General features: G+C 51.3%; 1 protein-coding gene across 1 annotated transcript in view; it reads right to left on the bottom strand.

The window, feature by feature from the left end:
- Window positions 1-2,782: 2,782 nt before the first annotated feature.
- The window catches only part of KIDINS220 (kinase D-interacting substrate, 220kDa), a 65,628-nt gene continuing 42,563 nt past the window's right edge, over window positions 2,783-25,847 (bottom strand). The window contains exons 21-28 of the mRNA XM_012727372.1: window positions 21,244-21,422; window positions 20,047-20,273; window positions 19,225-19,338; window positions 13,995-14,027; window positions 10,242-10,373; window positions 8,887-8,985; window positions 7,808-8,041; window positions 2,783-5,688 (exon numbers count right to left, since the gene is read on the bottom strand). Of these exons, the coding sequence (XP_012582826.1) occupies window positions 4,426-5,688; window positions 7,808-8,041; window positions 8,887-8,985; window positions 10,242-10,373; window positions 13,995-14,027; window positions 19,225-19,338; window positions 20,047-20,273; window positions 21,244-21,422 (2,281 nt within the window). The 3' untranslated portion in view covers window positions 2,783-4,425. The remainder of the gene's footprint in view (window positions 5,689-7,807; window positions 8,042-8,886; window positions 8,986-10,241; window positions 10,374-13,994; window positions 14,028-19,224; window positions 19,339-20,046; window positions 20,274-21,243; window positions 21,423-25,847) is intronic.

The following is a 25,847-nucleotide window of genomic DNA, read 5'->3' as shown; positions in this document are numbered from 1 at the left end:
CGAGCCCGCCCGAGCCCGCCCGAGCTCTCCCGAGCCCCCCCGGACCCGCCCGAGCCCTCCAGCCTCGGCTGCGGTGCAGGTGACCCTGCGGCTGAGCTGACCAAAAGGGATTTTCAGTGCCCAGAGTAAAATGTGGAGCTGTTCTAGTAGCATCTGCTTCGTTGGGCTTCTCCAGCAAGGACCGCCAAGACCACGGGCACAGGGGGGTACTGAGACGCCGCCACGCAGCACATACAGCGCTTCACCTGCTGGCACTTACTGGGTGGGACCCAAGCGGGCACCGTCCCGGAAAGCTGACGCTCACTGAAGCCAACCTGTGGCCTGAAAGTTTCCGAGCCACAACCACAGAACTTTACGGGAGCCAGCCAGGTGAGAGCCAGCCAGGTGAGCACCAGCCAGGTGAGAGCCAGGTGAGGGCCAGCCAGGTGAGAGCCAGGTGAGGGCCAGCCAGGTGAGAGCCAGGTGAGGGCCAGCCAGGTGAGGGCCAGGTGAGCGCCAGCCAGGTGAGGGCCAGGTGAGCGCCAGCCAGGTGAAGGCCAGCCAGGTGGAAGGCGGCTACAGCACTGGGTGGGGGGGAGGCGGGGAGCAGGCGCCCTGTAAGGCACCCTTGCTCCCATGCAGCCTCAAGGCTTTCAAAAGCCCAATTCTTTCAAGCCCCGAGGGTGACGTGGGGCCACAGCAGTGCGCTTCACTCCCGCTCCAAGCTCTGAGTCCAGCACAGGCCTGTGCTGGGGTCCAGCCTCAACGCTATCTTGAGGTTCTTTCCACTGATCATGCTCAAGGGTGCTTTGTGGTAAAGCAGGATGAGTATATGCACTTATGCACTTAAAAAGAACTTGAGAGAGAAAAAGTGAAAAGAATTCAGGTAAAGGGAGGAGCGCAAAGCAGATAATTTCTTCAAAAAAAGAAAACACTTAATTTCTGTTGAAATATAGCAAAATGCATTCTATAAGTGCCCAGAAATACAGCGGAAACTTGGCACGTGTCAAGAAAATGGTAATTCTGAAAATGAGTTTGATTTGGCCACAGAACTGGTGCATGGAAAGCTGGTTGCACCATGCAACATACTTTCTTTCTGAACATCTTGGTGGGTGCTCTCCTAAAATTTTATATAAATGTGCATTTAGTTCAAACGAATTCATATTTTCAATTACTCCTGAGAACCAAAGAGAAGTGTCACAGTGAACGAATCTCTTATCCAGGATCACGGAAGGGCCGGCGCCCAGGAAAGCTTTGACGATGCAGGTGATGGTAGCCACCTCCAAGTGACAGTCGGGGGCTCCTTGGCGCACGCTGCTCCTTAAGGCAGCGAGCTACACATTCTGATTGGTAATCGATCACAGCAGTTGGCGTCAGACGCCTTTCATGTACCTTAAACTGGTCCTCTGAAGACCTCTCTCTCGAGGTCCGCGTCTTGTTCCTCGTCATGAGAGGGTCTGACACCCTCTAAGATTCTAAGTTCGCTTTCCAGCTGATGAGTCTCTACCAAGGACACTCAACCTTTCCCATGAGGAGCCACTGGGACACCACCCGGGGCTTGCTCTCCGTTGCACGGTTTTCTATTTGTTGTTTGCAAAACTGTGGCCTATGGTTAAGATCCTAAGGTACGAAGGGGGCTGCAACCTGGAAATGAAGACTGCCATCTCTCACTAGCCCAGCACACCCGCCAACCTGCACCCTGCCCCAGGCAAAAGCCTCTCCACCTGCAGCACATCCACGCCCAGCACTCCCCACAGGAGCTTGATCCCACGCTCCCTTTTCTGTCACATGCTCGCCCTTCCCACGCCACGCGCCTGTGAGCTTAGGGCCCAGGCCCTCTCGTTTTTCCCCTGGTCATTATGCTGACTTACTCGAGTCAGCAAGAACTCGGGGTTTTCACTCTGGGATACCAACTAGGCTGAGAGCTGCTGGTGTCATAAAACAGTATGTGGTCTTGGGACTTTTAGTATCTTAGTCCAAAGACTAATTTCATTCAAATATTTTTTTCTCATCGTTAGTATTTATTTAAAAAAAAAAGTCCAAATTATAAGTGTACATCACCTAGCACTGTAACACGCAGAGGAGGATTTTAGCAAAGGCGTTCTTCATGCTGGCTCGGTTACGAATGCTGGAGAGCCCCGGGTCCGCCCGGGCCCCCGAACGAGCAGCGCAGGGCAGCCGCCCTGCCCGTCCGCCCGCCCTGCAGGAAGGCTGCCTTAGCACACCCGCCTCCGGGACCAGGCTGGCTCAGTGTTCTGCTGCGTGAACAGAAGAGCCGTGGCGTGAAGTGGAGGTGAAATGGTTTCGAAGGCGTGGTGAGGCTCCGGAGAGAAAATATGGTAACAGTCGCAGAGACTAGCAAGTTTAGAGCAGCAACGTTCTCTATCACTTTTCCCCCAGCTAAGGCAGTCTTCTGCATGTGAGAATCAGACTGAGTTATATATTTAGATAAAACAGATTCAAAAGGACGACGTGACTCAGTAACCCATCTGCCTTGTCAGCTTCTGTAAACTGTACGAAAAACAAACTTTGCCTGACTCCTCACGCAACAACGTCCTCGAGCTCTCCGCGGCTGTGGCCAGCCTCCTCGCCGCTCCCGTGCCCCGAGCGGGGCGTGCTGCCGGCCCGTGCGGCCAGCCACAGAGCCAGGCCCTCTGAGCGGGCCGGTGCAGGCCGCTCCGACTCGTGCGGGAGCCGGAGGGCCGTCAGCATCTTCACAAGATGCCAAATCACACAGAAAGTAGTTTTCAGTATTTAATCAAAATGTGAACCATCATCACTGTAGTGAATAAAAATTCGCGAGTCAGAGCAGCATGCAATTTTTTTATTGTTTTCTGTACCTTAATACTTTAATAGAGGACTAACCCACTGAACACTCGGTATCCACTTCACACACGGTATAGAGAACGTACAAGAGAAGTTGCATCTACTCACTCGAACCAAATATTGTCTCTGATTTAATTACTAATTACACAATATTGCAAACTACTGAACACTGTAAATAGCCACGGCTTAACATTTCAATACATAATGGCGATAACATCGTGCCCTTTCCCCTAACTAATTGATTAAAAACATTTGTTCAAGTCATGCAAGATGGACACTATACAAGGTCACGTTACACGCTACCATCGAGGCAATAAAACCGAGAGAGCCAACGACTAAGTGCAATGACCGGTCCAGCAAAGATTTTATTAAGCAAATGCGTAAATTTCATGTTACCACACAGCTAACACTAATTCAGGCAATTCACACCGGCAGTTCTGCCCCATCTCAGCCTTGACTGGATGAGCATATTCTCCTAAATGCGCCCTACACGGTGAGTCACGGCAAAACGACAAGGCAGCGGCCCCTCTGGGCACACGGCCCTTCCCCGCGACAGCTCTGCTAGCCACGAGCGGGGGTCGCGGCCGTTTCATCTTCCGTTCCCCTCTGCTCTTCTACGTTTCTGAACTCTCCGCCGGAAGTACCTTTCTTACAAGGACCATGGGAAGACTGAACAACGGATTTAGGAACAAAGCAAGTCAAGTGTGCCCTGCTATAGAGTCAAGGAATTAGAGTCACCTAATGAAGGACTCCCCTGTCATCTGTCACTGACCTTCTTGATGTAATTATCTCCTCACTCACTCATCCATTACTATTTACTAGTGTCTCTTCTTACCCACGTCCTTCATTTTCCAGCAGACAAGCTCGGGTTTCCCGCTCATTGCTAGGCTCACCAAGAAAAGCCAGGCACGTGGAATGAGCCATTACTACAGGAAGGCCGGGGGGTCTCGGGCAGGCAGGCGGTGCCGAGCCAGCCCTGCGGCTGGAGAGGAGCTTGCAGGGAGCAGGGCGGCCGCACTGGACAAGCGCAGAGGGCCAGTCCCCAGGTCCTCCTCGGGCTCTGCTCGCCTCCTCATCCACGTTCAGCCCTCTTTATTACACATATCTTAATGGAAGACTTAGAGTCTTTAATTGATCTGCCTTTTATAGAGACACTAATTTTCAATTTATAGAGCTCTGATCTTCAGTCTCTGGGCTGCTCCTGAAGCTGTAAATCTTCTCTTTACCCCATGGAAGCAATTATGCTTCTGGTTCCTCTAATGCCACAATGGTCCTCCACGATTTGATGACGACAGTTCATTTTCCTTGGCGAACTAAGCCCTTTCTATTTAGTGGAGTATTTCAGATCTGGCTTTCCACTCAAGTCTGAGGTCCAGTAATTTCACGGGGTCACGTGCTGATGGAAGGGAAGGCTCCGGTCACCCAGGAGGTGGTGCTGACAGCTGGCCGTCTGTGCTCACCCTCTTCTCGCTGGACACTGTGTCTCCCTCCCCGGGGCCTCCCGATCCCTCATCGCGTGAGGTGAGATGTCCAGAGCCGACACGCAGTCAGGCACCGTCAAGCCCAGGCCGAATGCATCACCGTGGTGCAGTGACGCTGTCCTGCTCTGGCGTGGCATTCCTAAAGAATGCTCTCTCTCTCCTCCCCAAAACCTGTGCTGTCAGAAGAGGCGACGGCGGGGAGCTCGGCAGAAGCCTTCGAGAGCCGTGTGTGGCTGGAGCGCTGGCTCCGTTTATGCGTCATGCTTTTCAGGTTTTCGTTCTGAATAGCAGGGGGGTTGGCACTGGAGCCGGGCCTCAAGATGACCGGGGGCATGTCCCTAACGCCCTCCATCTCGTCGAAATTCTGATTGGCTCTATTGGCTGGGGCGCTGTTGTTGTTCAGCGTCATGGTGCTGGGTGTGCGGTTCAGGTTGTAGGCCTTCTGGCACGCGGGCCAGTTTTCCTCAGGGCTGCTCGCTGTCAAGCTGCATTCGGAAGGGCTCTTCTTGTCTTCAGAACAAATGGACATGCGCGCTATCCCAGGGTCTTGCAGGCCACTCAGGCTGTGTGGAATTCCCCGCTTGCCACAGCGGCTGTCGTCGTCAAGTTCTATGAGGTTTGCCTTCTCCAGCTGGGAGCCGTCAGCTGCCTCGCTGTGAAGAGAGTGATTGGGAGAACTTTCGTTGGACCTCACTCCTGAGTCGGAGGAGTCCTTCTTGTCCAGGAGGGCGTCGGACAAGTACTCTTTGGCTTTGATGAAGGTTCGGATCGGCTCAGCACTGTGTTCTGGAGACTTTGACGCTCTTTCCACCTTCCCCTCGGCTTTCCTGTCCTTGTCCTCTTTGAGCAGAGGAGTGTTATCTGATTCTTCGGTCCCAGACTCATCTTCATCACTCGGAAGTTTCTGGTAGCGCAGTCCACCTCCCTTAAGCTTCAAATCCGTCTGGAAAAGGCTTGACCTTTCTGAAGACTTCTTGCCTGGCAGAAGCTTGCTGCCCGACTGGTCAGACTTTTCATCTTCTTCAGTGATAGGATCCAGGGGTGAGGCCTCACTAGTGGAAACCCCCGATGAGGGATAATCTACGACATCTCCCCTCTTCATTAAAAACGACTTCCTTCCATCATCTGGCTTTGGGTCGCTATCCTTCCCCTTTTCTGGCTCTAGGCTGGAATGAAAGGAGCCCCCTGACGAACTCTGGCCCATGTAGAATGCACCATGTGGCGAAGACCTGCCGCTCACAGCCGCAGAGCCTGCGCCGCCTTCTAACTGGGACATCTGAGCGATGTACTCGCGATAGGCATCCCTGTACTCAGCCTGCACCTTGTCGGTAAGCTTCGAGATTTCAATGCTGGAATCCTGGGAATTGAGACTCGAAAGACTTGGGGTTCTGCGAGTTTGTGACTGTGGGGAGAAAAAGATGGAAAAATTCAAATAAGCAAAATAAAAAAAGTGTAATACACAACAGGTTGGGAACTATAAATGTAGATTAAAGTGTTCAAAGTCCTCGGAATTCTGCATAACCCAGTTTAACAAAACCTGAACTTATGAATAATTTTAGCTGTTATTAGAAAGCTTTATACAGATTTTGGGTCCTCCCTGGTGGCGCAACGGGTTAGGGCGCAGCACTGCGAGCTGGCGGCAGCCGCTTCAGTGCAAGTGCGATCCCCGCCTGCCCCAGAGGTGACCACAGGGCGCGGCAGACCTCTCCTGACCTGCCCGCTGCTCCCCTCAGCAGTGGGCTTCGTCAATCCACCTGTCCTGCTCCCCGCTCTGTCTCTGGTGAAGTCTCTCAGCATCCCTGCACCTCTGGCTGTACCCCAGTTCTGTGTGCACAAACAAATCTTTAAAAAAATGAAAAGAAAATATACTGAAAGTGAAAAAAGAAGAAAAAAGCAATGTAAGCAGCGAGAACTAAGTGAAAGAGAGGTGCAGGGGCCAAATGAACAGAAACAGAAGCCACGAGGCCAGCAGCCAGTCGGTGGTGCACAGAGGAAGCAGTTTCAGAGGGGTCGCTGGCGTGGCGTTTTAAGGTTGGAGTTCCTGCAGCTGCTCAAAGCCAATGTATGGCACAGGAAAGTGCAGATTAGGAAAGAAAAAAATTGGGAAAAAAGGTGAATGAATTTAAAGAGACGAGCAAAAGCTTAAACGAAGCAGCAAAGCTGAAGCTGACTCCTCCTTCCACAGGGAGAAAAGGCCGTCTGGCCGTCTGGCCGCCTGGCCGCCTGGCCGCCTGGAGGAGGCCCCGCGCCCTCTCTGCGCAGGCGCACCTCCGGGGCCCCCACCACCGCAGGCCCCAGCCTCCCTCAGAGGAACAGGTGACGTCACGGCCTTTGCCTGCCACTGCCAGTGTCCAGGGGAGCGCGCAGACTGTCAGGGCCAGATGGGGGTTCGCCCTCCTCGCTACAGAGACGTGCACATGGCACTGCACTTCGCTGTTTTGGGAAATACTGTCATTTTTCATTGACACGCGATTCATATTAATGCAATTGGTCTAGCTTAACACATTGATAAATATTTTTATTTACAATAAGGAGGATATTAGGTACGCATAAACAAGACTCCCTCGAGTCTTCAGTCATTTCTACGCGTACAAAGTTTTCTGCGACTTAAAACCAGCAGAGACCGCTGCTGTCGTGAGGCTGCGTCCCCAGGCCCCGCGGGGACCGAGTGGAGACGCTGAGGGCGAAGATTTCTTAGGAAATGTTCAAAGGAAGCACGGGGGAAAGAAATTAAGCGGGTCTTAAAACAGTCACAGGAGGGTCAAGTGTTATCTTCTGTAACAAAGCGAATTTTGATCTTGGTCAATACCCAGAGGTGAAATGGAAGTAAGGTGGAGGCTACGTAGAGCAATGACAAGAGAAATATTTTTATTTTACCTAAAACAAAATGTATTTTACTTACATGTATCTATTTACTTTTTGTCTAAGTCGACACCCTCGGGAGTGGCCAGGCCGCACCCCACAGCAGCTCCCCTGAGGCCACTCCCTAGTCTCCTCCCTCGCCGGCGTCTCTCGTCTGCGTCCCGCCTGTTTCTTCCAGCTGATTTTCCACCCTGCTCTCCCATCGCGCCTCCTCGGGTGCGTCTCTGACACTTGCTTTGATGCCTCATCCTCACCTGTCCTCCCTCCAAAGAAGCAAGTTGCCCAACACCAGGTGATAAAAAGGAAGCGAGTGTTGCTCCGCAGTAGGCGCAGACACCCTCGGGAGCGCAGAGGGATGGCGTGTGTAAGCGTTCCCATGACGACGCATCTTAGCAACGACGAGTGGACGTGGCAGGCACAGGGCTCACGTGGCGAGAGCAACGCGGCAGGCCCGGTCTCCCATCCGTTCTTACTCATACGGAACGAGTCCTGCTGTCCCGTTTGTCCTGACCCCCAAGAGCGCGGCTCCTTGAGCCGGGCATGCCCCACCTGCTCACTCTGGTACCCGTGAATTTCTGAATGGCTAGAAAGGCGCTGTGGACACCGAATTAAAAACAGACTGATGCGCCTGTCAGCAAGAAATGGCGTCTAGTCCGTACCTGCCAGCTGAGGTTGCTGTGGCGCGGGGCCCCTTCATCCAGGCCCAGCGTGTTCAGCTCTTCAAAGCTGAAGTTCAGCGTGTAGGGAGTCTGACTGGAGAGCTCGGTGTGCGGCAACTCGTGCGAAGAGTGGCGAGCAGCTTCGCCGTGAGGGGCTGGGCCGCTGCTGTTCTCGTTGAGCAAACGTGGGTCCTCAGGGGCCACTTGGTTTTCTGCGCTTCTCATCTCGAGCACCTTCGGAGAAGACGGAAACAGTCACATTTCAGAAACGGCAGCAAGCACTGCGGTAACAGTACGGCGCTGAGGACAGCGATGACTAAGCTACTTCCGGAAGAGAAGCGGCGCTCTTGCTCATCTTCATCATAACTGATCCAAACAAAGGCGAACACCCGCCTTATAGGTGGAGCCATAGAGCGCTAAGGCAGCTGGCCATCACGTCACCACTGCGGGGGAAAGCGCAGCGGGAGCAAACCAGAGCAGGACAGCGGCTGGCGTCGCTCCTAAGTAGACCCCGCAGCAGCAGGGCGAGTGCGAGCCAAGCCCGCCCCGGGCAGCGTGCGCAGGCGGCACGGACAGCCCGAGTGGCGGCGCCGGCCGCTGAGAACTGCTAGGGGACGTGGTGGGCGGGGGCGGCTGGGGGGATCTAGGGGACATGGAAGCGGGGGGCTCTGGCAGCCCAACGGGCGGGATTCGGGCTGAGCTGGGCGAGGAGCTGGCCAGAACCCAGCATTATCAGACACCAGGGCGGGGTGCTTTCCTGACCGATGCACAGACTCCTAACGCCGCGCAGGCCTGACAGACGTGATGGCCAGGCCCAGAGGACCGACGACAGTTAGCGTCAGAGCAAGTCCTTGTCCGGGAAAGCACCGGAACTGGGCCGCCTCTTCCCAACGTTCCAGTGAAACGCCCAGAAGGCGAAGGCTGCCTGGAGCTGCCGTGGAGGCTACATAACAGCACACGTGGCTCGCGGCACCATAAGCGGCAGCCCGACGTGTGTTTGTAAAACATAGAAAGATGCTGGTGCGGCCAGTACTTGCCTAAGCCATGCTGTAAACGGGCTACAACTATGAGGCACTTACCGTGCTTCTGAAAAGGTGCCAGTCTCCAAAGTTCATGTTCATCTCTTTCTTCAGTTCGTCGATGTTGCACTGGGCTAACACACGACCATTTATGTTTGCCTGCGCAGAAGGAAGAACAAGCAGGGAGATGACCAGAAGGGGAGATAGTCTGAAGATGAGTGATTAGCAAACTGAGAGTTCTCGGGGCCCTTGGAAAAGCGCGGATGTGGCGGGCTGGGAGTGTCCGCTCGCTGGACCGGGGTGTGGGCTTGCCCGGGTGACTCCCAGAGAGGGCGCCTGCCTGCTAATCTCCCAGTCCACGAAACTCACAAAAAGTGCTGCCTTTTTAGCGACTCTCTGTTTCTAGTTTCCCCAAACAAAACACTGGGATGTTCTCTGCAACAACAGGTGTTGACTGATTTCATCAAACACAAAGTCTGACTTACTAACGTGGGGACACTGTGAATGCCGGTGTCTTGGGCCGTCAGCACATTCAGTTTCCAGTGAACCTCAAAGGGGAGTGGGCAGGGCAGCCTGGGACAGCAGCCCGGCCACAGAGCGCTGACCGGGCTCAGAGAGCCACGGGGCCAGGGCTGGGTGGGCGGCCGAGGCCGTGTGGCTGGGGACGCGGCCACAGAGCGGTCCTGCCCGGAGCCTCGCTCTTCGGGTCCGCATGTGCGAGTTGCGTCCCTTGGCAAACTGGGTGACCGCTCACCAGGTCCGCAGAGACGCGTTACCCGGAACCTCTCTGACTGAGCGTGGGTGAGGGCCGGTCAGCCGGCTCCTCTGCATATCATCATTCTCTGGAAGCTTCAGACGCTGCTCTTGACGCAACTGGGAGGCCTGCTACGCCTGTCTACCTGTGTAAGCTCTGGCAGGAAACGTGTAGCCAAGTGGAAATGTCTCGAGTGACTGTTAGACGGGGACAGGGAAAGGCTTCTCACAGCCCCGGGCGCGGCTGTCCAACAAGCCAGGAGTTACGAGCATGGCAAAGCGGGTGTGCCTCCCGGAGCCCCCGGGCCTGGGGTGTGGCTGCTCTGCCTTGGTAATCACTGAGTCGCAGATCATGTTACAAATAAAGGAAATGCAATGTACGAGGCCTTGGTCCATGCTGTGGGAAATCGGAGTCGTTTCTCCAAGGAGAAGCCGGGTTGGATTCCTCATCCTGCACCCTGGCTACCCTGAGGCGTCTTTCACGCAGCACTGTCACACAGCCGCCATCTCTTCTTTAACCCACCTACACACTAAGGGTAAACGGGGCGATGTGGGGCTGCAGAGTGAGAGGGCCCGCGGGGCCTTCCCTGGCACAGAGGCCCCTGAGCGGTGGGGAGCGCCCCGGCGCCCAGGCCCGCCCCAGCCCGCCCGCGGCGCCTCACCTTCTTGATGGTGGCGCAGTACTGGGGCAGCATGCCCTGGTCCAGGCCTTCTATCTGCTTCAGCTTCTCACACACCGCGTCCACATTCATGGAGTTCAGTGACACCGCTGGCCCCGAGGCCGAGCCTGACCCCTGGGTAAGCCGCAGAGAAACACGTGTGACTCACCTGGCTGCCAGACGCAGTCCCTGCCAGCGGCGCTCATGAGGCCCTCTGCTTCACACACTTTCAAACCAAGTGAAAACAGCGCGTGTGTGTTGTGGGGTGCCGGGGTGCCGGGCACAGGTGCAGCGACTGCGTTCCGCGAGGCGCAGCGTTCACTAGCAGGTACTGACTGACCCACACCACTGTCCTCTGCCAGGCGCGCCCAAGACCAAGCCTAGGCCAAAAGTTCCCAGCTCAGCCTCGCAGGGAAGGGGCAGTCAGTTAGGAGGAAGGTAGGGTGGGGCATGTTGGGCTTAAAAGGAAAAGAAGCCGGGGCGGGGGCGGGGGATGGCGCCCCGATGCGGATACGGCGAAAGCTGAAGGCTGCAGTAGCTCCAGTGCCTGCACCGGCGGCTCAGCCGCTCCACAGACGACCTTCGCGGGCTGCAGCAGCGACCGGCGTCAGCTCTCGTAAAGTCTTTTACATCCACGGATCTAGAACCTCCCTTCGCCATCGGCATGGTGACCGGGTCCCTAAAACACGATTACTTCCTGACACCTGGGACAGCACACACGCCTTAGAATGTAGTCTGGCTTAAGAGAAGTCAAGACAACAAACAATCCCAGAAGGACATTTTCTGAGTGCGGTGACAAGAAGTATTTGCCCGAGGGGGCTACGAATCTCCTCAGTTGCGGGTGTGGACACTGAGGCCGAGAGGCGAAGTTACAGCCTCGGGGCCCCGGGGTAGGCAGCGAGTCGGTGGCAGGTGTGGACGGGAGCCCCGCACGTCCTAACTCCTCGTCTAGCTGGCTATGCTAGAAACGCTTCCAGAAACGGCCACAATGACAAGGCCGGCAGCTGTCCAGAGCATAACGCTCTGGTGACGCCGCTCTCACTACCTGCCCGCTCCCGGCACGGCGTTCGGCTCGCTGCCGCCTCCCCCTCTCAGGGCGAGGCGGCCACGGCGCCCAGCGCCACAGAGGCGGGTCGTGGGACCCTGCCGGGCCACGGAGGGCCACAGCGCAGAGCACACACACCTTCACCTTGTGTGCGTATGCGTAAGCCCCGATACTGCCAGGGAGCGAGACGGACCAAACACAGCTGGGCACCAAGTTGATGAGCGTCAGGGAGCCTCAGCAGATTTATAAACTGGATCGTAAGAGTTTGGAAACGAATGACTTGCACTCTACCGCACCAAACACTGTTAATTTAGTTTGCTTTTAATTAAATATAAATTCACAATTCGCCATCGACCGTACGGTCTGAGCTTCAGCTGCCCAAACATACGCCAGCCCCTGCCCGCTTCCTCCTGCCTTGCGAACACAGCTGGCGTCCAAAGTGCCCCTGTGTCCACTTGGGAACTTGAAACGCTTTTTGAGAATTCTTAACAAGAACTTTTTTTAACTTTTCTTCCTTTTAAGATAGCCTGACTGAAATAGCAACATGCTGCACCCTGCAGTGTACAGTTCAACGCCTCCGCGTCTACTTGCCTGGTTGTGAGACCGTCCCGCACGGATCACCCCTCTAAAAAGCCCCTGTGCCCTCGGGCAGTCACCCTCCACCCTCCAACACCCTCTGCAGCCGCGGGCAACCACGACTCTCACTTCTGACTTAAACCTGCGCGCAGCCCGCGGCTGGCGACAAGGCGTGGCCGTGGTAAGCACGTGTCAGCAGCTCATTAGTTTCTAGTGTTGAGTAATACTTATCTTCTAAGTGATCTTTTAAGACTGTATTTCAAACATTTTAATCCCTCCACCTGGGTCTTTTCCCTAGAGTCTCTTATTTTCTTGGTCAGAAAATCACAAATCAACACCTGACTACCAAGATAATGATCCCATGAACAACAGTTCAAACTGATCTGAGTAACTGAACGAGTACGCAAGTGAGGAAGAAGAGACACTTTCCTTCCAGGGTTCCTCAAAAAACGCCGACGAGGGAGGTAGAAAGCGCGCTAGGCGACACAGTGAGGGGCCGTGTGGGACATGAGGCAGCAGAGCTCTGAAGCGAACGGGCACAAACGGGAACCTGAGGACTTTCACGGTCTCTACCCCGAGGTCGTTATTCGTGACAAGGGAAAAGCAAAGCTCTGCAGGGTTGAAACCTGGCAGGCGTCCCCTGGCTGCATGGGTGAGGCCATGACAGGGGCGAGACCGGGCATCGCCGCCCTGGCAGGACGCCCCAGGAGGGAGCGCGCCAATCCTGGGGTCCTCTAGACTAGTCCGAGTCAAGGGGACACAGCAGACGGACCGGAGCAGCAGCTGCAAAATGCCCACTCGTGTTCCCCGGGAGCCCGGGACCCAGGCGCAAAGGTGACCGGGATGCCCAGGGAGCACCCCGGGATAAGAAGCGCTTCCTGGAGGAATAGCGTGGTCACGGCCGCACCTGAGGCAGCCAAAGGGCAACGGTGACGCTCAGCAAAGTCCGCGGGTAGCTGGCAGCACTGCGCCGATGCGAGTCCCCAGAAGCCACTGCGGCAGGTTAACGATGCGATGCTGGGAATACCGGCGCCGCCTTTTCTTAAACCTACAATTACTTTAAAGTAAAAAGTCTTTTTTCCTTCAGTCGCAAAAGAACTCTTTCTGATTGTGCTAAAAAGGGTAAAAATGTAATAGAACAGAGGCGGTGACCCGTCAGCAGCCGGGCGCCGGGTGTCCATCGATCGCGCACCTCATCCACAGAGGCGGAGGCCCTTCCTTTCAACAAGCAAAACTCCCCGTAATTTATTTCCTTGACCCTTAAAACGGCTACATTTTATTAATTATTTTTAAAAACATAGCTTTGCCTCATGGGAATAAGGTAGAAAGCACCTACTATCTCTGAATGATTTTAGCAGCTTCGTGAGACAGACACAAGCTCCCTGAACTCCAAAGCTTACACCGAGTCTTGATCATTTGTAAACTGAGTTTGATCAACTTGGGGGTACATTTTCAATAAATTAAAATGTCTAAACATACTTCATTGACTAAGAAAAAAGGGCAATTACCTGTCAGGTGTTTTCTAAAATAATCAGGCATAACAAAGTTATTTTGAAGCCAAGTGAATTTCTGGGTAGAAGTCTCATAAAAGGAAGGGGGAAGTAAACACACGTGGTTAGGAAAAAGCAGGTTCAAGAGTTACTTCTTAATGGAAAACTAGTTACATTGTTTTGCCAGTCCACAGAGTGATGACATTTTAAAACCTGTTCATTACTCTTACTTGAAATTTACCTGTTGTAAGTCAAGAACAAGCAATTTCAGCATACATCAGTTTATAAAAGTTTTTTTTTGTCAAAAGTTGAATACAGAAGATGTTAGTTTGTTTACGTTGTTAAATAAACTTTCAACTGCACACGAGTCAGAGTTTTTTCAGATAAAAGTAAAAGCTGACAAAACAGACGATTACCAGGCGAAACTGCCGTCTCCTGCTGTAAGCAGGACTAAAGCTACGCTCTGCCGTTACCAGCCTGGTGAGCGAGTGACGTGAGCAGAAGCGAGGGCCATGCACGGGCTGGAAGCAGCTACTGAAATAAAGCCACGTGAGCACAGTTTTATAAACAGCCCAGCAGAAGCGGCCAGTGAGTTCTGCTAAGAGTCTACTGAGAAAAGTAAGATCTCACTGGAAGGTTCTGTACCTGTCTCTGTCTGTGAAACCCAGAGTCACACGGCTTTAGGGAAGGAATAAAAGAGAATGAAGGACTTGACCTTAAAGTAAACGTCAAATAATACATTCATCATCCGCGCAGCCAGCACCCCTCACTCCTCTCCCGACACACCGCCTCTGACAGCAAAGCGGCCGCGGGGCTGCCCAGGCTGCGTGACCGCGGGAACGAGTGCTCTCGGGGCTCAAGGCGCAACGCGCGTGCCATCGTTCGACACGAAGCCAGGTACCGAGTCAGCTATGAACCCGTGACCCCGCACCCGCAGGCTTCACTCCACAGTCTGATTCAAGTTACAACTAACACGAGCCCGCTTAACGATGAGGCTGAGGCGCCTGGAGTTCGCACCTCATCAGCTAGCTCGGGCCTCCTTCAGCCTTTTCAAATCTGGGTTTTGTCCCACTGGGGACGTGGCCAACGCCCCGCGAGGGAAAGGCTGACGCGTCTTACCGCCGGGGCCGTCAGGAGGGGGCAGAGCCAGCGCCTGCATGCTCTGAGTAACGAGCCTCCTTTTAAGCTCCAATCCGAAGAGACACCTGCACATAGTATTTTGAACACCCAAGCTGGTGGTGAATAGTCTTAAACAGGTGAAGTGACCTAGCGAGGGCTGGCAGGGGCGGTCAGCGCCCCCCGGTAGCGGGCGGGCTCGTCTGGCCTCACGCACACGTTTCCTTCCAGCGGCCAGAGCCGCGGGTGCGGGAACCTGTATTTTTCTAGTTTGCATCAACCTTCCTATAAACAGGCATCTGTCAAACTCTGTGTGTGTGTCGGTGTCTGTGCGTGTCCACGTCTGTGGAGATTTAAACAATACCAGCATGTGCTAATGAAATTACAGTTTAGAACACATACCCAAAACACAAAGAAAGCTATTGTTCACCCAGCTAGAAAATGTCACTTCCTCGAAAACCTCCACGAGAAATAACAGTTAGGCCCAGGGTGTCCCGCCGCCACACTGAAGGGCGATCTTCCAAACCCCCAAGGACGAGTCACCTGCGGCGAGTGTGGCTGCTCGTTTTTAGCTGTTCTCGGGGTTTCTCGGGTGTCGTCACTCCAACATCCTGTTTCTGTGTAAATATCTCAGTTTCGTGTAACCCACTAGCTGTTTAGGGAAAATGTTTCCTCGACTTGAAGTTTAACACCGTGCTTTCGAGTTGGGCGAGAGAACAATGTTTCGCTGTATTATTGAAGGAAAGAAGCTGACCCTTTCCTGACTGGAAGCAGAATTTTAAAAATGCACTTCTAAACTACTCCCGAAGCGTGGCTGCTCCTTCTCAGGCGTGGTGGAGAGCCGACAGAGAAGGCGGCCTGGCTGCCCGAGGCCCCCCCGCTCCTTACCCACAGCATCTTTAACTTGCGCTTCCAAGCCTGCTCCTGAACAACGAGAGACAGTTTGATGTGGGCGTGTGTTTGTTTGAAAACAGGGTACAAGCTCTAAACCAGTGGTGGAAATAAAAATTACCAATTGAGCCCCATCTTTTTTTACCTTCAACATAATCATTCCACTGACCGGATCCAGGTTCATGAAAACCAAAGCCTTCGTGCTTAGCACCTTCTTTAACTTAGCGCTTTCCATCAGCCTCTCCGCATAAAAGTAACAGCCCACTGGAATCAGGGTTTGTGCCTTGCGATTCTAAGTTCTTTACAATTTGACTCTGTGCTAAGGAATGACCTTCCTGTCTTCCCAAGGAGCTACAAAAGTGATCGAAATAAAGCTGTTTGGAGGGTTCCAGAAGCCTGTGGCAGAGAAAGAGCGGCTCAGTGGTATTGGGGATTCCCTGGTAGGCCTCAGAGCTGTGGCGCCCTGAGGGCGGGACGCCTCAGTTGTTCACTGCCCACTAGACTGCAGCCTGGCTGGCAAACAGTGAGTCTCCTGAGCCAGCAAACGGCCCATCACACAGGTACCCTGTGCCACATACTCAAGGAAGGACAAAGGGCAGAGAAACGTCACGCGGCTCCTGCCTCTGAAGAAATGCTTTCCGATGAAGCGCTGGTTCACCCCAGAGCAGCATGCCTTAACTAGGAACACTCACCCCTCGGAAGTGCAGTTCTGGAAGCAATGCACAAAAGGCCCCGAGAAGCCTCCTCTTGGCTCACCCCGTGCCCAGCCTGCCCTGCAGGAACTGCGCTGAGACAAAGTAAAGGCACCAGGTAAAAGCCGAAGACCCCAACTCCAGAGCACACGCCTCTGCCTCACACACTGAGGGACACTGGTCTTTTCCGGTTCTCGTGTTCTTGGGCCCAGTGCTGATCTACTTGCCCTGGTTTACAAGGTTTGGCAGGTGTTTTCTCTATGACAAACTCCTCAATAAAAATGTGAGTACACAGACTTGCATTTCGCATCTTGACTGGGAAAATGCTGGGCCGGAGCTAGTATTTACCTGCTAAGTCCTGGATGGCTTTCGCCAGCTACGGCCCTTACATGAGAAGGCCCAGGCATGTTCACAAGGATCGGCTACGTAAAAGCTTTTTCAGAAATTCTTGTGGTAAAAAAAGATGGGAGCACCACATGGGAGAAAATGCCCCTGGTGTGGCGACAGCCTGTGACCTGGCCTTCTGGTGGCTTCTCGCTGCTGCTGCTCGTGATTCTGTCAGTAATGACAAGACAAAAGCATTTCTGTAGCTCCCAAACTACCTTCCAGCAGCAGCAGCTCTGGAGCCAGGTACTGCACAAGCTGGGCAGCAGCAGTGGGCTCAGTCAGCAGCCCTGTTACCCCAGAAATGCAGAGGGTTTTCTGACAGGGCTGGAAGTCACAAAGGGCTAAGCAGCCTGGACACTAAGCCCATGCTGGTCAGCTACACAGGCCCCAGGCAATGTGCCCACATGTAGACATTTCTTTGTATTTCCACCACTGCTTTTGATTTAGTTTTGAACTGTCTACTTGTTGCTAATCTACAAAATAAATTTTACATGCTATGGTCATTGTTAAATTCTTAAAAGCAAAGAAAGCTTGGTAAGCATCTAAGATCGCAAAACTACTTTTGATGTTAAAAGAGCAGCAAAGAGCCGGTTATCTGATTACAGAAAGGCAGAGGCGCTAGCAAGGGAGACCCCTTTTTTCTTGGTTGTTCTACAGACTCTCGAGAATCTCATTATTCCCCCTTCCCCAAAACTGGTCCCTGAAAGAAACAAGAAGCTTTCATCACAAGTGTCTGTTCACCCTGTACACAAGGGATATCGCTACTCTCTCAGCCCGTCTGAGAAGGCCGTACAATTCTTCACAGACTGTCATCAAAAGTTTGCTGATGAATCTAAACCCAGAGAATTGCACTGCATGTGTGAATCCCTAGTAAAAGCTCTCTGACTGAACCATGCATCCTCCTTCCACACAGTGGTGATGGCGCATAAATGAAAGCATCCCCTGACATCCAAATAGAATTATTCTGGCTTCCAGTGTCTTGCATTGTTGGATAACTGAAGTCACTCAAACACTTCAACTGAGAAGTGAATGAGTCAAAAAGAACCATGTTCCCTTCCTCTGTCTTATTAACTCAAAGAAAGTTAAAACACGGCTCACCCATATATATGTTTTAACTTAAAAACTATGGACAAACTTAGGATGTAGATAATTTTAACTGCACAACAATTTTAGCCGCTATGCCACATTTTAGCATAGCTTTAGATGAAATCGCTGATGTTTATGTAGGTGTAACATTCTGTAATTAAAAGTTAGAAAACAAATTAGTTTTAAATTTCCCATTGCCTTAGTAAATGAAGATTTTAAAGTTCATCACGTTAACTGTATCCCTGACTAAGTACAAAGTTCTGAATAATATACAAAGTGACTTCTATCTAAGCTCATTCTTTTAAAAAGAAACCTACATTAGAGTGTTGTCAAAAGTTTAAAATAATTCCCCTTGTGTGTTGAACAGCTCTGCATTTATCTGTAGATTTTATTTTAATATTTATACAGATAAAGAAAAGCATGGCGTTTATACACGGCTTTATGAGCTGTGGACACCTAGGTGAAAAATGAGTCCCTAAAGATCTATTTTAGGTCGATGCCATCTAGCTGATAATGTCTTTTGGTAATATCAAAGGTTATTCTGGATATTTTCAAAAATACTCTACATGCGTAGACCCAAACTCGGGCTTCAAAAAAAACAGCCACATGGGAAAATAGAGCTCAACACTAAGAATCGAATACCACCAACTGATACGCTCCTGATGCCTCCTGGAAAAGCTCTTCCTTATTGAACGATTGAAACAAAACATCCCATGTCACTGAAAAAGGGGGAAAGCAGGAGGAAATAAAGGGTAAGTTAAACATTAGCTGCTTGAGGAACCACGAACTTAATCATTAGTACTCAGCTACTCTGACTAGCTGCCATCACACCACAGCGCAGTTAGTGGACTGCCATCAGCAGTTAGACAGGGCTTGCTGCCACAGGGGACGAGTGGCTGGCGCCTCACTCCACAGGACTACTCCGTTACCCTCGAGGAGTCTGTGGGTGAAGAGAGCCCCTCAGCAGCGTCCTCCTTGATAACCTCCTAACAACACAAAACAAGAGTGTCGGTGAAAGATGAGGGGATGAGCCAAACTAGGGTGATGAATGAACACGATGTAAAAATAACAATACACGACACTGAAATCTGTACCGGATTAGATGCTTCCTTCAGCGACTGACCGAAAATGTAGAGGCCAGTGTAAGAGCTACCGATTTTATCTCCTAACTCATAAAAATACATCAGCAGGATTTTTTTTAATTGTTAAGTTTATCCTCAGGAACACCTCAGATTTTAGGCACAAATTTTTTTTTGCTTTGGATAAGGTTCCATATTTGAGTAACTTTCCTTGTCCTATTTAATTTCTGCATTGCAGTGTTCTGCCAATAGATCCTTCAGTTTGTACATGACAGGGCTAACATATATACAGCTACCATATACTTACGTCCTTTAAAACAATGCTCAAAGTTAGCAGATGCAAAGGTTTACTTTTTAAAGTTTTGATAACAAACATTATTACATTACAAGCTAACTCAGGTTGTAAACAGCTGAGCACTTACTCCCTGGGCTTGCCGCTCATTTTTCTGCCCAAGATATTTATCAGAAACGAAAACAACATACATCTTATGTTAGTAATAGCTATATTTCTTAATATTATTTAGAAAGTAAATTATGCTTTTACTAGGAAAGGAAATAAGCAAACCACTAATGCCATCTACGATTCCATTAGATTAATACTTTAGTTACCCTTTTTATACTTACTAGGCCATTGCTCTGATCTCTGGGCAAATTCGATTTTACTGATGGACGTGAGATGAGATGTTGGGAACCGCCAGGGTAATACCTTGGCGTGTAAAGGTATGGGGCAAAGAATGGCTATGGAAAAAACACGTAACAAAAGAAGGGGATAAACAATTACAGAAATCAAAGTGTAATGAGATTTATCAAATGAAACTAAACAATAAAACACAACTCCAAAATTTTTAATGCACATGTAAAAACGAAAGAAAAGAAGCCTCACACATATCCCATAGGATCTCAAAACCCGACCTACGACATTTAAATTTTGAGATTGTTATATTAGTTAAGCTCTTTTGATGGTCTTAAAGCAGCAGAGCTGTTAACTTGCTCGAACTCATGGCCGACCTTACTGAGTAAACAGCTGTACACACCTGGAGCTCACCTGGAACGACACAGCGCCATCATTTGGCCATGACATCTGGGCCTCATCATGATCTCACACGTAAAGGCGAGAGCCCAGACTAAGTGCATCTTTTTCAATGTCAGTATAGACGGAGCCAAGATGGCACACTGTTTCCAGGCAATACAGGAACAGCTCCCTGTCCCTGGAAGCAAATGCAGCCACAGACCTGTGGCTTCACTTTTTAGCAAGACAGTAAAAGCAAACAGTGTCTAATTCTCGGATTCAAATGAGATCTAGAGCTCACTACAATTCAGGGCTCTCTTGATTAAAAAAAGACATGTAAAACTCGGGCAGACTGACACGTTTCTACACCGCAACCCAGCCCATGAGAGATTCCCGCTCCACCCTGACGAAGCGGCACGGTCCCGCGCGGCCCTTACCCTGTTGTAGAAGGGGTGCTGGGGGCCCGTCATGCCGCTGTAGTAGCTGCTGTGGGGCTGCGGGGACACGACCCCGCCTGCGAACGGCCCGCTGAAGGAAGCGGACGAGGAGCACACGGAAGGCGGCTGGCTGTAGCCAGAAGGCGGTCTGGGGGGGGCTTCGTGCAGCGGCAGCGGGGGGTACGCCAGGCCGCCGATGTTAATCTGGTCCCTCGCCGCACGGACGTCTGCGAGATGCAAGTAGACCCCAGAAGACAAAGAGGAGACGGAGTCAGTGACCAGTCCAGCCGCCCACGTCGTGCTCCGGCACCAATGAGCGCGACTCTAACTCTCGCTGGCCCCGCCGCAAGGGGCAGCCGGGCATCGTCCACGTTTGTGGACACCCTAGTGGGAAGAGACCAAATCCTCGGCTTTTCTCGCCATTTGAAAAGCGGCCGACATCAGGATTCTTCTCTCCAGAACTTGAGCTTTTTCTCTGACCTTTCCGCTGTTTGTGCCTGACTCACAAGTAGCACTGGCGGCTCCAGACTCCCACTGGCTGGCACGAATACCGACATCAGACTGTGGGCAGGGGGCACGGCCCCCCACCGGTGACCAACCACAGCTCCCGCAAAACACACCTGCAATCAGCCTCATCACAGGATTCTTAACAAACACCAGGCGCCATGGGAGTAGCCCGGGGGCTCCCGGAAACGGGGGTCGGCGGCCAGGGCCGCAGGCAGCCGGGGCGGGTGTGTGGCGACAGGCGCTGCGGCGGGGTGCACAGCTGGCGTCTCGAGAACCAGAACGACCCGAAACCCGAGGGTAGCCCCCAGATTTGAGTTAAAAATTTCGAAGCACTATCAAGCTTCCCTCCCCCCAGCTAGCCGGCCTATTACGAACATTCGCTCGGACTGACTCTTAAAGCCGTGACAGCTGCTGAAAGAAATGGAACGGAAGGCTTGAGGCGTGCGGGCTGGGACACATAACAAAGCCAGTTTCCCACGTGGCATTTTCTTGACATTTCTGAGGGATGCGAGACTCCTCCGCCTCCATTTCCTTGATTCTCCTGTGTCGTGAGGGCTTCGCTCGGTATTTCTTGGTGTGTGGTTTTTGCTTTGTGTTTTGAATGGAGCAGGAGACATTTATACAGCTACATCAGAAACAGGAACATTTTTGCAGACTTAAAGAAAAATTAAACTCACCACTGACACCCACCTGCAATAATCTCCCGCAGCTTGGGGTCTAGGTTCACGGTACATGGCAGAAAGGTCTTCACATCTCGAGTCACGAGAACAGGGGTCCGCGAAGACAAAAACACCTCAAAGTTCCGTATGTCTCCATCGATTTCAAGCAACGGCTCCACATCCTTTGTTGTGGGGATGTTCTTTGATATTCTTCCGATAAGAAACACATGCAAAAGGTCATGAATTGCAGTATCGGAAAGACATTCTACATGAAACATAAAATTTCTTATTCATAAAATCATACATTACACAATCTCATTAAAATTTTTAATAAAAGCAAAAGATTGGCATTGTTCCAACATTACCAAGGTAACAGGTGCAAGGTGAGAATTAGCCAGCCTGTGGCCAAAGGCAGGATCCGGGTCACCATTAACGATCATGATGGTGAGAGACCGCTAATGACTCTGCATCAGAGGTCAGCTATTTTACACAGGACAAGCTCAGACCTGGGCCTTGGACAAGCTCAAAGCTTGCCTGACACCACGTGACTAGAAGAGAATCTGATTTGCTCTGAAATCTGTGTTCACAGTAGGACACCCATGGTGCTTCTAGTCTTTGCAAAGGAAAGAAAAAGTAATTTTTTTAAAAAAAGAGTTATTTGTGCATACATAACTGGGGTACAGGCCAGAGACTCAGGGGTGGCGAACGACTTCACCAGAGACAGAGTGGGGAGCAGAACAGGCAGATCGACGAAGGACACTGCTGAGGGGAGCAGCGGGCGGGTCAGGAGAGGTCTGCCGCGCCCTGTGGTCACCTCCGGGGCAGGCGGGAATCGAACTCATGCGGAAGCGGCTTTAGCTTCTTAGTGCTGTGCTTTAACCCGCTGCGCCACCAGAGAGGGCCAGAAAAAGGAGTAATTTTAACCAAATTACATAAACTAGGAAAAAAGTTAGTACCGTTTCCTTTGTAAAAAAAAGGTTTTATTTTCCATATAAATTTCAATTAAACATTCTACTGTACACGCCTATGAAGGGAGTATGTACCAGCTATCAGGGTTACGTAAGCACCAGGATTCTGTGGGTATAGTCAGAGAAATACAAAAAAAATAAGGGGGGAAACACGTGCTTTTAAAATCAGACACAATAATTGCTAATACAGTATGTCACTTAATTTCTTTTTTGCAAAATGTTAGGTAGTTGAGTTTACAAATGCAAACAAATCTTGAGTATAAAAATAAGTGATAATTCGGCCCTCCCTGGTGGCGCAGCGGGTTAAAGCACTGCACTAAGAAGCTTAAGCCAACTCCTCATGAGTTCGATCCCCGCCTGCCCGGGAGGAGCTCCACATGGTATGGCAGACCTCTCCTGACCCGCCCGCTGCTCCCCTCAGCAGTGTACTTCCTGCCTGTTCTGCTCCCCGCTCTGTCTCTGGTGAATCCTCTCACCCTCCGTATCTCTGGCCTGTACCCCAGTTCCGTATGAATAAATAAATAAATCTTTAAAAAAAAAAAAGTGATAATTCATTGAAAATCACTTAGTAAACACTTCTGTTTTGATTACAGACTCAAAAGAAGCCAAATACTGACAAGTCTAAACTACTCAAGAGCCAGGCCAAGGGCTGATGTAAGTTTAAAATGCATGAGAGAGGCCCTCCCTGGTGGCGCAGCGGGTTAAGGCGCAGCACTAAGCAGCTAAAGCCACTTCCACAAAGGTTCAATCTCCACCCCGGAGGTGACCACGGCGCGGCAGACCTCTCCTGACCCGCCCGCTGCTCCCCTCAGCAGTGGACTTTGTTGATCTGCCTGTTCTGCTCCCCACTCCGGTGAATCCTCTCACCGCCCCTGCACCTCTGGCCTGTACCCAAGTTCTGTATGCATCAATAAATAAATGTAAAAAAAAAAATGCAAGAGAGAGAAGGTGGAAAGCAGGAAGGAAAACTTAAAAGACAAGGGGCAGATGAGAAAACGAGAAATAAGCTAGAGGTCAACTCACAGACGAATCTTACTTGTGATATTGCAGGTCATAGAATACCACCTTTCAACAAAAAGGAATCATTTATTTATATATACAACACGGATGAAACTCGTAATAAACCATGTTGAGTTAAAGAATAAAGCCAATAAGACTTTATGTATGTTTCCATTTACATAAGAATAGAAAATGTTAACCAATCTATAGTGACAGAAGACTGAGAAGGGGTTCCCTGTGAAGTCAGCGTGGTGGGAGAAGGAGGAGACAGGCGAGGCTACCTAAGAATTAGGAAGCAAATGCGGGCAGCGGTAACTGTGCCCATTCTCCTGACTGCTGCGATGGTTCTGTGGGATATGCAAATCCCCAAGCTGAAGTTAACGTAGACATTCACTACACGCCGGCTCCACTCTATCAGCTGTTTTTAAACGACCGCACCCTTGGAGAGCTCTTTAAAACACTGAATTCCTGATCAGTCACGGATATTCACTATAAAAATATAGTGAGCACGGTGAAATGTTTGTCCCTCAAAAAGTGGAAGGGGTCTTAGCTCCCTTCACTTAGTTAACTGTCATTTCCCTGGGACTCGCACTTCACCGGTCAGAGCGGGGCTTGGCAAGCAGCCCGATAGTAAAAGCCATCTCAGGGAAAATCCAGAGAACAAAATTAGCAAACAAGAAAAGAACGGGGTGCTGGCGAGAAAATAAAGGTAGTAATTTGTCTTAATGAATTCCAGGAAGTCCTTGCACAGACTCGTGCACCCACGCATGAAACAGTGGCCGCTGAAGGAGAGGACGCCGCCGTGGGGCATTAACGCGGCACTCAGCCGACTGTTAGATCCGTTTCAAACGAGGTGGAAGGCGGCTGCCCAGCGTCCCCTGCAGAGCAGGTGCGTCAACGAGGAGGTCCAGGCTGGGGATCCACGTCAACACCGGCAGGGCGAGCGAGAAGTACCCGATCAAAACAGCTGACAAGTCCCAGGACACAAATGGGCCGAATTTCAACGCCGCCCTGCCTCGCTCGCCAGGCGCGCTGCGCCCTCGAGTAGCCAGCACGGCCTCTGCTCACGAGGCAGGAGTCTGCTGCAGGTTTCCGGAGCGGGTCTCTACTGTGACCTCTGGAGCGCAAGCATCAAAGAGGTATTCACGTACATGATCATCTTTTGGCAGCGGGCCGGCAACACCGTACGTGCCTTTATTTTTCGGGTACTTACCCGAAGGTTAGTCTTTAGAGAGCTTAAGTAACTTCGCTTTCCAATGAAGAGTGAGTTGAAATTTTCAGCATTATAAATCATGTGAATAAAAGTCGCCGGCAGTGAAATGGCCCACAGAAAGCACTATAAAACCTCAGGCCTCAATGAGCTCCCGGTAAGTTTCAATGGAATTTCTTTCTATGCCCCCGATTCGGCAATACTGGTTAATGCCAACATCAGTGTAAATTAAAAGCACTTTGATTACCAGCGACAGTGGTTTCTAGAACGTCCATATTAATTCCTTGGCAGCGATTACTGAAAGCATTCATACCACTTCCCTTCAAAATGAGGTTTTACATTTCATGGAAAACAGTTCTATCTGAAATCAAAATATAAGTAGGTTCTGGAGGCAGAATTTAGGGTCAAGGCATTACCTGCCTCACTCTAACAGCAGCTGCCATTATTTATTTAGTCATGAGCGGTGTAAAATGAAAACAAATTTCATTTAAAAACCTGAGCAGGGGAAACGCCTAGCTGCCTCCGGGGCTCCGAGGCCCTGAAGTGACTGTAGCCCGCAGCGGACGCTGCAGTCCCGGGCCGCTGGCCGACCGCGCCAGCAGGCAGGCAGCGCCGGAGGCGGCGCTCTCGGGAGACGGCCCCGCTCGGCAGCTCAGGCCCAGAACAGATGCCGTGATGCCGCCCCTGCTGAGCCACCCATCTGTGGGCGACAAGCAAGAACCCTAAAGGCTCAGGGCGAACGACACCCGCCCCCTGCTTTGCTCACTTTGGCCCCACCCACTCGGCCCGCCCTGTGGTCACCTCCGGGGCAGGCGGGAATCGAACTCATGCGGAAGCGGCTTTAGCTTCTTAGTGCTGTGCTTTAACCCGCTGCGCCACCAGAGAGGGCCAGAAAAAGGAGTAATTTTAACCAAATTACATAAACTAGGAAAAAAGTTAGTACCGTTTCCTTTGTAAAAAAAAGGTTTTATTTTCCATATAAATTTCAATTAAACATTCTACTGTACACGCCTATGAAGGGAGTATGTACCAGCTATCAGGGTTACGTAAGCACCAGGATTCTGTGGGTATAGTCAGAGAAATACAAAAAAAATAAGGGGGGAAACACGTGCTTTTAAAATCAGACACAATAATTGCTAATACAGTATGTCACTTAATTTCTTTTTTGCAAAATGTTAGGTAGTTGAGTTTACAAATGCAAACAAATCTTGAGTATAAAAATAAGTGATAATTCGGCCCTCCCTGGTGGCGCAGCGGGTTAAAGCACTGCACTAAGAAGCTTAAGCCAACTCCTCATGAGTTCGATCCCCGCCTGCCCGGGAGGAGCTCCACATGGTATGGCAGACCTCTCCTGACCCGCCCGCTGCTCCCCTCAGCAGTGTACTTCCTGCCTGTTCTGCTCCCCGCTCTGTCTCTGGTGAATCCTCTCACCCTCCGTATCTCTGGCCTGTACCCCAG

This window comes from Condylura cristata, unplaced genomic scaffold (assembly GCF_000260355.1).
Source record: "Condylura cristata isolate star-nosed mole 26May11 unplaced genomic scaffold, ConCri1.0 scaffold00020, whole genome shotgun sequence".
Classification (NCBI taxonomy): domain Eukaryota; kingdom Metazoa; phylum Chordata; class Mammalia; order Eulipotyphla; family Talpidae; genus Condylura; species Condylura cristata.
This window is presented reverse-complemented; position numbering and strand designations above follow the sequence as displayed.